Source organism: Syngnathus acus, chromosome 10 (assembly GCF_901709675.1).
Source record: "Syngnathus acus chromosome 10, fSynAcu1.2, whole genome shotgun sequence".
NCBI lineage: Eukaryota > Metazoa > Chordata > Actinopteri > Syngnathiformes > Syngnathidae > Syngnathus > Syngnathus acus.
In genome coordinates, this window is record NC_051095.1 from 3,256,127 (window position 1) to 3,266,927 (window position 10,801).

Below are 10,801 nucleotides of genomic sequence, written 5' to 3' on the forward strand. Positions count from 1 at the left end.
TGAATTCTCCGTGTCAAATCAATTTGAATTTGAATTTGACTTGAGTCATGTTACAAGACAAACTGTTTTTTTCATTTTATGAGGATTCAAATGAATCAAGTGATCAGTAGAATCAAAGTGCACCGTTCATTTTTACAGGGAACATTTTTTTCTTTGAAAAGTTTCAATTTGAAAATGGGAAGGGGGGTTGGAAGATGGCAACAATTCTGATTGTGAGAAAGAGGTTATGGAAATGAATCGGAGAGATTTGAATCAATAGAGTGACTTTGAAGGAATTTGGTGGGAGGCCATCGGAACAACTGCAACACCTAACGCTCAAGTCACGTCCGCTGTGTCCTCCCTTCGCAGGATGGCGCCCCGTGGCATCTTCCGAAATTTCCATATGACTGCTCCAAATTGACAAGTGATGGTAAAGTTCAATTGGACATTTGCGGTGACCTTCGTCCATCCATCTGTCTAAAAGGTCAGAAAGTCACAACTTCTCATTTACCCTTTGTCTTCTGGTTGCTCTCTCATATTTGATCCCTCTCACGTCCTTACAGGCACGGCCAGAGATTCGCTTCAGCTTCTTCCGGCGCTGCTGCATTCAGCATTAGGTGGGCGGGCGTCCCACCCTGCAGCCCACGTGCAAAATCCTGTTTGCCCTCAAGTGACTCGAGTCTCGCTTGCAGGCAAGAGCGCAAAGTGCGGTTGGTGGCAGGAAAACCCCGCCAACGACTTCTGCTACCTGATCAACTCCAAGCCCAGCAAGACCTGGAAGGAGGCGCGAGACAAGTGCGCCCGCCTCAGAAGCAACCTGCTCGGCATCTCCGACTCGCAGGATCACACCTTCATCCAAGGTAGGCTGTCTAATGTGCTTGATGAAAGAATCCATGCGGAAGAAAGTCACATCGAGGGACTCACTTTTTGACAAGTTTCTTTCATTCCAAAGAAAAGACCAGAAATAAGCTTGTGGCCGGCACGAGCCAGACGTCTCCCGCACTTCATTACGGTTAAGCGTTTTACACGTGCACCTGTAAGGTGTTTCAACCTCCTGCTCCGTGTCTACCTTTGACCCAAAGGTCTTCTGCCAAACGCTTCCTCTTTGTGGTTGGATGCCAGCGACACCGTTGTCAAAGACGGCAGTAAGAAGTCTGAGAAGTCCTCACCGAGTTCCGTCCAGTTGGCCGCCGCAGGTGGGTCTAAAACCTGGTCGGTGTGGAGGAACGGGGGAACACTGAGCATCTGTGGTCTCCTTGCAGGTAACCCTGGTGACCCCTCCGGCCCACGCTGCAACTACTTACTCGGTGGCAAGGGCGGCCGGGAAGTTGGCGATTGCGAGAAGAAGCGCGGCTACGTCTGCAAGAGAAGAGGTAAGACAAGGTGCTCGGGTGATTCTGACAAATGGCTGTCATCAGATCAGAAGACCAAAATGGCGATTGTCAGTGACAGGCTGAAACTGAATGAAGGCGTGGTCCGCTACTTTGTCGGCCAAATGCCGAAGAAAACAAAAAACATGGCGCTATGACGTCAGAATAATCCCAATATGTGTGTCCTCAGTCGTTCAGACATGTGAAAGGACCAAAGGGTGGCGCCGCTTGGACTCCAACTGCTACAAGAAGATGGAGACCACCAACGGTTGGCTGGGGGCTCGTTACGACTGCGTCTTGGAGGGCGGCGACCTGGTCTCCATCACCTCGCCGTACGAGGAAAGCTTCGTGAAGAAGCAAATGGGTGACAAGCCGTTCTGGATCGGGCTCTCCAATCTGGTGAGATGGAAGCACAAGCAAGCGGCAGTTGGCTCGCTAGTGGTAGTTGAGTGACAACGGGTTTGGACTCTGCAGAACTGCAACGAGACCTGGTGTGAGTTTTTTCAAGCGGGAGAAAAGAACCTGACTTGGTCCGACACCGCTGTGATGCCGACCTACGCCAACTGGTACTCAGGTCAAGGCGGAAGGTAAGAAGGTCACCTCTTTGTGTCCATTCATTGTCAGGCGGGCGGGGTACACGGCAAGAGGATGGAACCCGTCTGCAAAACCTGAGTGAGCGCACAAGGAAGACGAGAAAGCAGGGAAAAGCCTTGAAATTGGCCCCTTTGTGGGATGTGTCTCTCGCTTTTCACGGCTTCTCCCCGACAGCGCCGAGGTTGATTCCTGCGCGTACGTCAACCAAGGGGTGCACCTCTCCAGTCAGCCTGGCAAGTGGAGACATGGCTCGTGCGGATCCTCCTTGGCGTACATGTGCGAGAGGTCGCCCGATGGTAAGTCTGCACGACCGCTGCGATGTTGATGCTCAAAGGCGAAACCATAATCACCTCATTCTCCTGCAGACTGCCCGGAGGGACGGCTGTGTTCATACAAAGACTATGGACTCGGCGTCAGTCGAGTGGAGAGTGAGTGGCAGTGACGCTTCTTTCTTTTCACACCGCATCGTCTTGTTGAGGTTTAATCCATGTGTCTTGGTGGCTTCAGCTTCCGACTGCGACTCTGGCGAAATCCAGTACAAGGACTCTTGCTATTACTTTGGGGGAATGGAGAGCACTTGGGCGGGAGCCGAGAGGTTCTGCCAAGAATGGAACGCTAACCTGACCAGCATCCACTCACTGGCTGATGGCCAATTCTTGGCTGGTGAGCATTAAGACAAACTGCCGATGCCATTTATCGTCTCCCAGTGTTTCACAATGTCTGTCACGTTTGAATGCGCTTCTTGTGATCAATTGCTTTTTGTGATTTCCTCAAGCTCACGCGCCATATGTACGAGGTTTGCAATCTTGGGTGGGACTCAAGAAGAACGAGAGCCTCTATAAGTGGAGTGACTCAACACCTGCAGTAAGCGAAACGTTTAGAGCGGTCTGCAGAAGTTGTCACTGTCATATCGGAAGGCAAAAAGTCCAAGTGAGGACAAAAGCCAAATTTTAGCAGAACAACGAACTAGGAGGAACAAAAGTTAGACTTTGGCAAGAAGTGATCAATATTGAAGGTGTTAATCAGCTGGAGCAATAACAATTATAAGAACAAAATTGTAATCTTCAGGAAAACTTGAAAGAAGTGAACAAATAAATCATATATGCAGAATTTCACAGGTCAAAGTTGCGCGTTTCTGAGAATAAAAGGAGTGTGAAAGTTTGAGTCTGAAATTCAAGCTGTGATTTAATTGCAAGAAAATTGTCAAACAACAACAAAGAGGCTCAGAAAATGGATGAATGGATATATTGTGAGAAAAGGATTGAGAAAAGATTGATTAGAGGGACGGAACAAAGGGCTCAAATGCGGTGGCAAGCAAGACCAAACGCGCCAAAGTCACGTCTGGCGTGTCGTCCGCAGGGCAAGATCGAGTGGGTCCCATGCAGGCCGGCAGGACGTGGCGACTGCGCTTCCTTGTCGCAGACTGGACAAGTTGAGGAATGGCCCTGCACCAAAAGTCAGCCATTCATCTGTAAAAAAGGTCCGCGAATGACGAGCACTCACTCTCCACTCTCCACCATGTGCTCGCTCATAATCATCCCTCTTCCTTCCTTGCAGCCAAGATCCAAGGCTTTCCTATTCTTCCGCCGCCAGGTGGGCGTCCCACCCGACATTCGACCTGTGGTCTCTTGTCGTTGGTTTGCCCTCAAGTGACTCCACTCCCGTTTGCAGGCCGGAGTGCAAAGTGCGGCTGGTGGCAGGACCGAACCTCCTCCGACTTCTGCTACCTGATCCAACGCAGGCCAACCAAGGCCTGGAAGGAAGCGCGAGACGACTGCCTCCACCGCGGAGGCGACCTGCTCATCATCACCGACTCACAAGAACAGGGATTCATACAAAGTAGGCTTTCCGTAGTCGCAATCAGGGCTGTTGAATTCCCCCAACGTGGAGTGTTTCAAACTCTTGTTCCACATTTGACCATTTACCTCCAAAGGTCTGCACACTTCTCTGCCAAGCGCTCCCTCTCTGTGGTTGGGCGTCAACAACAACGTCACGAAAGACGGCAGCGGGTGGACTGACGGATCCCCGTTGGGTTACGTCGTCACGGACGGAGGTGGCTCGAAAACCCAATCGACGTTTGTCTGCGAGGAATGGAGCTGAGCGTCTGTCGTCTCCTTCCAGATGACCCCGATGACCCCTCTGCTGCGTCCTGTCTTTCCTTACTCACAAGCAACGGCCGCTGGAAGTTTGACGATTGCCGGAAGAAGAAAGGCTACGTCTGCAAGAAAAGAGGTAAGACGTGACGACGCTCGGCCGATACGCACAACGTGCTGACTCGCTTCTTTGGATTTTGTCTTGCAGGAAACATTCCGAAACCGCCGCAGCAGCCTCATGACGGTAAGTCTCCTTGAACGTTGACTTCAAACGACACGAGACAAAAATGACACGACGATTGTTTTTACTTACATAGCAAAGAAAAGAATTGAGGCTGTGAGCTAATGAGGGTTATGCAAGATCAGCTGCTCACGGTTGAGCTATGTTGCGACTATACCATGGGTGACTCGTCCATTAGCGAAATGATCACGTTGGCAAAAGCTGAATTCGGCCGACTGCATTCTTGTCTGTTTACTGAATTTATGTTTTTCACCGAATGCTAAAAATTGACCAAGACAATGATGCTGTTTCATCAGTATTGACCGGTCATGAGTCACCATGTGACAGAGTCAACGGATGGGCTTCTCACGGCTCCAAGTGCTACAAGAAGATGGAGAAAACCAACGGTTGGCTGGGGGCCCGTTACAACTGTGTCTGGGAGGGCGGAGACCTTGTCTCTATCACCTCATCATACGAGGAAAGCTTCGTGAAGAAGCAAATGGGCGACAAGCCGTTCTGGATCGGGCTCTCCAATCTGGTGAGACGGAAGCACAAGCGGCCGTTGGCTCACCGCGAGTAGTTGATCGACAACCGGGATTGCTTTCGGCAGGACTGCGACGAGGACGGGTGTCAGTTTTCTGAAGCGGGAGAAACGAAGCTGACTTGGTCCAACACCAGTGTGACGCTGACCTATACCAACAGGGACTCGCGTCAAGACGGAAGGTAAGAAGGTCACCTCTTTGCGTCCTTTCATTGTCAGGCGGGGCACACGGCGAGATTATGGAACCCATTCGCAAAAATTAAGAGAACACAAGTATTGACGAAAATTGCCTTTTGCCGAGAAAAAAAGGGAAAGCCTCCGATTTGGACCGTTTCTCGGGTGTGTTGTTTCTCATGACTTTTCCCCAACAGCGCCAACATTGCTTCCTGCGCATACGTCAACCAAGGTGTGCACCTCACCAGTCAGCCTGGCAAGTGGAGACATGGATCGTGCGGATCCTCCTTGCCGTACATGTGCGTGAGGTCGCCCGATGGTAAGTGTGCACGACCTTTGTATTGTTTGCGGTGAAAGGAGGAAAAATGCAATCACGTTGTCCTCCTGCAGACTGCCCGGTGGGACGGCTGTGTTCCTACAAAGACTACGGATTGGGCTACCATCGAGTGGAGAGTGAGTGGCAGCGACGCTTCTTCTTTCTTTTCAAGCCTGCAGCGTCCCCTTGTGGTTTTGTAATCCATGTTTCTTGCCGGCTTCAGCTTCCTACTGCGACACTGGCGACTTCCTGTACAAGGACTCTTGCTATCATTTTGAGGGGATGATGCGAACTTGGGAGGGGGCCGAGACGTTCTGCAGAATATGGAAAGGTCACCTGGCCAGTGTTCTCTCATGGGACGAGGGCAAATTCTTGGCTGGTGAGCGAGCGCCAAGTCAAACTGCCTATGCCAGCAACTGTCCCCCGGCCCTGCACAATGTCTGACACGTTTGAATGCTCTTCTTGCTCTCAATCGCTTTTTGTGATTTCCTCCAGCTCACGCGCCACATGTCGGAGTATTCCAATCTTGGGTGGGACTCAAGAAGAACAAAGGCAACTTTGAGTGGAGCGACGCAACACCTACAGTAAGCGAAACGTTTAGGGCAGCCTACAAAAGTTGTTACTGGCCCAGAATGAAGGAGTCATATCAGAAGGCAAAAAGTCCAAGTGAGGACAAAAGCCAACTTTTAGCAGAACAATTATCTAGGAGGAACAAAAGTTCGACTTTGGCTAGAATGCTCATCAAGAAGAGATCAATATTGAAGGTGTTAATCAGCTGGAGCAATAACAAGGACAAAGTTGTGAAATTATGAGAATAAAATCGAATGAAGTAAAAAAAAAAAAAAATCATATATGGTAAAAGTGCAGAATTTCACAGGTCAAAGTCGCTCATTTCTGAGAATATAAAATTGAGTCTGAAAATCAAGTTGTGATTTAAGTGGATGGAACTTGTCAAATGAATTCAAGTCACACTGTGGGAAAGTGTTGATTAGTGGGAGGAAAAAAGGACTCATCATTTTGGAGCAAATGCGGTGGTGGCAACCAAAACCAAACGAGCCAAAGTCACGTTTGGCGTGTTGTCCGCAGGGCAAGATCGAGTGGGTCCCAGGCAGGCCGGCAGGACGCGGAGACTGCGCTTCCTTGTCGCAGACTGGAAAACTTGAGGACCGGCCCTGCACCAATGCTCGGCCATTCATCTGTAAAAAAGGTCAGCAAATGACAACCACTTACTTTGCACTTCTCAATAATAATAATAATAATAATGATAATAATAATAATAATAAATAAATAAACCATGAAAATTAGAAAATAAATAACATTTCATTTGAAAAGCACTTTACATTTTAAGGCAAAGCTAAGAGGCTAATGTGTCCTCTTCTTTTCCTTCCTTCCAGCCAAGGTCCGAGACTTTATTCTTCCTCCGCCGCCAGGTGGGCGTCCCATCCGCCAGTCGACGCGCGTTCTTTCGTCGCCCGTTTACCCTCAAGTGACTCGACTCTCGCTTGCAGGCCGGAGTGCAAAGTGCGGCTGGTGGCAGGACCGAAACTCCTCCGACTTCTGCTACCTGATCCAACGCTGGCACGCCAAGGCCTGGACGGAGGCGCGAGACGACTGCCTCCGCCGCGGAGGCGACCTGCTCAGCATCGCCGACTCACATGAGCAGGAATTCATAAAAAGTAGGCTGTCCGTAGTCGCAATCAGGGCTGTTGAATTCCCCCAACGTGGACTGTTTCAAACTCATTTGACCGTATACCTCCAAAGGTATCTACACTTTACTGCCAAGCGCTCCCTCTCTGTGGTTGGGCGTCAACAACAACGTCACGAAAGACGGCAGCGGATGGACTGACGGATCCCCGTTGGGTTACGTCATCATCACGGACGGAGGTGGCTCGAAAACCCAACCGATGTTTGTATGCGAGGAATGGAGCTGAGCGTCTGTCGTCTCCTTCCAGGTGACCCCTCTGGTGCGTCGTGTCTTTCCCTGCTCACAAGCAACGGCCGCTGGAGGTTTGACGATTGCCGGAAGAAAAGAGGCTACATCTGCAAGAAAAGCGGTAAGACACGGCGACGCTGGGCCGATTTTCACAACGTGCCGACTCGCGTCTTTTGCTTTTGTCTTGCAGGAAACAGGCCAAAAGCGCCGCGGCCTCATGACGGTAAGTCTCCTTTAATGTTGGCTTCAAGGGACGCGAGACATAAAATGACACGACGATGCTTTGGCAGGCTTTAAGGAGATCCTTGTCTGCAACAACCGTTCTGCTGACCTGGTATGTGAGGCTGAGGGTCAGAAGCAAAGCCGCATCAGCATCCAGTCCGCCTTTTACGGTCGGCGGAGTGACGACGTTTGCCAGGAGGACGGCGACTCACACGACGACTACTCATTGGACGACGACGACTCATTGGAAAACGGTAAGAGCTGAGAATCCACCATTTGCCAATGAAGGCATTTATCCGCCTACCTCTAAAGACTCATCCAGCGCGTTTCACTTGGTTTTCTCCTGAAAGTCTCCAAACAACTTTGGCCTGCTACGGAACGTCATGAAATTGAAGTGCATCAATGCTCATACTCACCGATGTGTTGTAACTTGCAGAGACCACCTGCTCAGTGGAAGGCATCCTCCCTCGCTACAGAAAAATGTGCAACAGCCAGCAAAAATGCCACATTGAGCTTTTGGAGGACGAGTCCTGCCCTGCCACCTCCAAATATCTGCAGATGATCTATAGCTGTGAACAGAAAGGTGGGATTCACGTCTTGCGATCTTCCACTCTGCACTGAATCTAGGACTCTTCACATTCCCAGAAAAACAAGGGGTTTGATGGCCAGATGTTTTTTTTAAGCATCCGTTCCAAATTCAAATGACTTTTGGCTGTCCTCAGTATGTCTCGACAGTCTGGGCATCGCCGACGGCAGCGTCGCAGACTCTTCCTTCAAAGCCTCCTCCTCACTGGAAGACGCCACCCCAGAAAAAGCCCGCCTCAACGGGGAGTCCTGCTGGAAGCCGTCAAAAAATCGTACGTGGAAAATTGACCGCTTGGCACTTTGGTCTCCTGGGCTTTGGAATGTCTGCCTCCTCCAGCCGTTGGCAGTTGGATCCAGGTGAACCTCAGCTACACAAGAAAGGTGACTGCGATCGTGACCCAGGGGTGTGATAGCAACAATACTCGCTCCTGGGACATCCCACTTGAGATGAGACTGAGCGTTGATAGGAAGAAGTGGACCAAACACCCGGACGGGAAGGTGAGCCAATGGAGTCGACCGCGACCTCATCCTCCCATCTTGTCACAACAAACAAGGAAACATTCGATTTCTAGTTCATCGGCGGTGGGACTCATCTGCTTGAGATGCCCGCGTTCGCTCAGTACGTCCGCATCCTGCTCCTGGAGAATCGTCCAGAATTTGGGCTCCGCTTCGACATCTTGGGATGCGCACATGAAGGTGAAATCCGCCGCTTTGGTTGCCCAAACCAACAACTGCAAAACATGCCACGAACTCTCGCCTTTTGTCCGACAGATGAGACAACCTGCGCCAGAAAGTTCAACAGCGTCCGCTTCACCGATTCGATGACGTGAGTCACGCCTGACACGATGTTTCATTACCGCCTGTTGCCAATCTCACAACATGTACCTTCTGCAGGTTCTACTGTCCCCCGGGCTGTGACAAAGAGGAACACTTTGTCTTTGGATTGATGGTCTACTCCGCGGTACGTGATTGCCTGACCCACTGGTCGAGGTCTTGTATGTGATTGCAACTTTGTGTAAATGCAGGACTCGCACATCTGCGCGGCCGCCATTCACGCTGGAGTCATTCAGAACAACATCGGAGGAGATTGTATTGTGATGAGAGCTCCCAAACAGCAAGTCTACACGGGCTCCACCGGGAACGGGATCACCTCCAGAGAGTGAGTGGCCGACCTTCACGGAAAAGTCCCATGAAGAGCCACCGGCTAATTATCGCTTTACTATATGCAGTTTGAACGACCCACTGGGTGTGTCTCACACGTTTGCGGACGGGGGTGAGTTCCAAAACCAGTTGTTTATCTCCCGCTAACTGTCATGACGACTACAACTCACACGGGGTCTCGCCTGCAGAGCCCAGATGCGCGGCGCCTGACTGGGAGGAGTTTGCCGGGTTCTGCTACAAAACGTTTGACGAGGAAAAGAACTGGGCGGATGCTCAACAGGTCTGTCGTGGTTTCGGTGCCGAACTGGTGTCCATCCGCACCGAGATGGAGCAGGCGTCAGTGAAAAATGTCTCCAACCTTGGTGCGCATCCCGACCGTTAATTAACAGTCCCCGTCAACATCTGAGAACCGGATGAGAGCTCTGTTCCCTCCCATCAGAAACCAGCGACATGTGGACCGGACTGAACGACCTGGCGCTTCCCGGCACGTTGGTGTGGTCGGACCGCCACGAGGTGACCTTCACCCACTGGGCCGCGGGAGAACCCATCCAGCGCGTCGGCCTCGACAAACACTGCGTGGCTGTGTTACGGCAGGTGCGTCCTCAAATGAGCATTGGGAAGAAGAAGAGCTTTGCGCTCCACTGAAATTGATTGTTTTCTTTCAGACTGGAAGATGGACGCTAATGTCTTGCGCCCAAGTCAACAGCTTCATGTGCAAAATGCCCACAGCGCATTTTCCAATTGCCTCACCCGAGCCACAGGTGGCGCCGTAGAGTCCACCTGGCTGTGTCAGTTCCCAACGGCCCAAGAGCCCATGGAGAAAATTGACAATGCAAGCAAGTCATCATCGAAGACGGAGAATTTAATGCCCTTCTGACTTAGCTGTTATCAGCCAACGAGATACAATGTGAACAAGCGTGCTATGTTCACTTACACTCGACTCTACTTGGTTTGTCCTTTTCTGTTTTTTTGCGTGCTTGACTTAACTTTGACTGCCTTTTCGTAAAGTTACTGACTCAAAGAGCAAAGCACATTGTACAGAAATTCCAGTGCTTTCAAAGAGCCCAATCATAAGAACGTGAGAGACAGCAATAGTCTTAAAGCTGGAATGAAAGGCCAAAGTCGGTTATTGCTATCGCTCATTGTTTTGTTTTTATTCTTGTTGTCTGGTCCTCGTAGCCCTTTAAAAAGCGAGCTCAGAGTTGACGGCTTTTTGTTTTATTCTAGTTAAAAAAAAACTTCTATAGATTGTATGATTACAAATAATGAGTTTTGAATCAATAGAGAGCGATGTTACTGATGTTTGCGACTGTAGAAATGTAACTGGAAGAGTAATCCAGTATTTTCCATCATTTTCTATGGTCTGTTACCGCATCTACATCTCACTGTCAATTTATATCCAGTTATTGCATTTTTGATTACTGATTGGAGTTTTGACTCGATCACCGCTGCCAGAAAAGTGTTGGTTTTCACTGTCGTTCTCTTTACGGTACGTTATTGCGTGTACAATTCACTGTATATCATGTAGATGTATATCCAGTCATGGATTACATTTTTCGATCACTGACTGCAATATTTTAATCGATTACTGCTCTCAGAAAATATTGGGTTTT

General features: G+C 50.0%; 1 protein-coding gene across 1 annotated transcript; it reads left to right on the forward strand.

Moving 5' to 3' along the window:
- Positions 1 to 8,440: 8,440 nt before the first annotated feature.
- LOC119128201 (brevican core protein-like) lies at positions 8,441 to 10,066 on the forward strand. The gene is made up of 10 exons (XM_037260445.1): positions 8,441 to 8,525; positions 8,600 to 8,723; positions 8,799 to 8,853; positions 8,922 to 8,988; positions 9,053 to 9,186; positions 9,257 to 9,300; positions 9,377 to 9,550; positions 9,628 to 9,782; positions 9,854 to 9,931; positions 9,972 to 10,066. Exons 1-10 carry the CDS (start codon positions 8,475 to 8,477, stop codon positions 10,014 to 10,016), a joined length of 927 nt encoding a protein of 308 aa, XP_037116340.1. The 5' UTR covers positions 8,441 to 8,474; the 3' UTR covers positions 10,017 to 10,066.
- Positions 10,067 to 10,801: the final 735 nt, after the last annotated feature.

Bases quoted from the DNA above. Each gene is read 5' to 3' on its own strand.
- LOC119128201 (XM_037260445.1), top strand. From the start codon at position 8,475: ATGAGACTGAGCGTTGATAGGAAGAAGTGGACCAAACACCCGGACGGG. The intron at 8,526-8,599 runs GTGAGCCAATGG...TTCGATTTCTAG, and splicing joins CCAAACACCCGGACGGGAAG to TTCATCGGCGGTGGGACTCA. The intron at 9,551-9,627 runs GTGCGCATCCCG...CCCTCCCATCAG, and splicing joins GAAAAATGTCTCCAACCTTG to AAACCAGCGACATGTGGACC.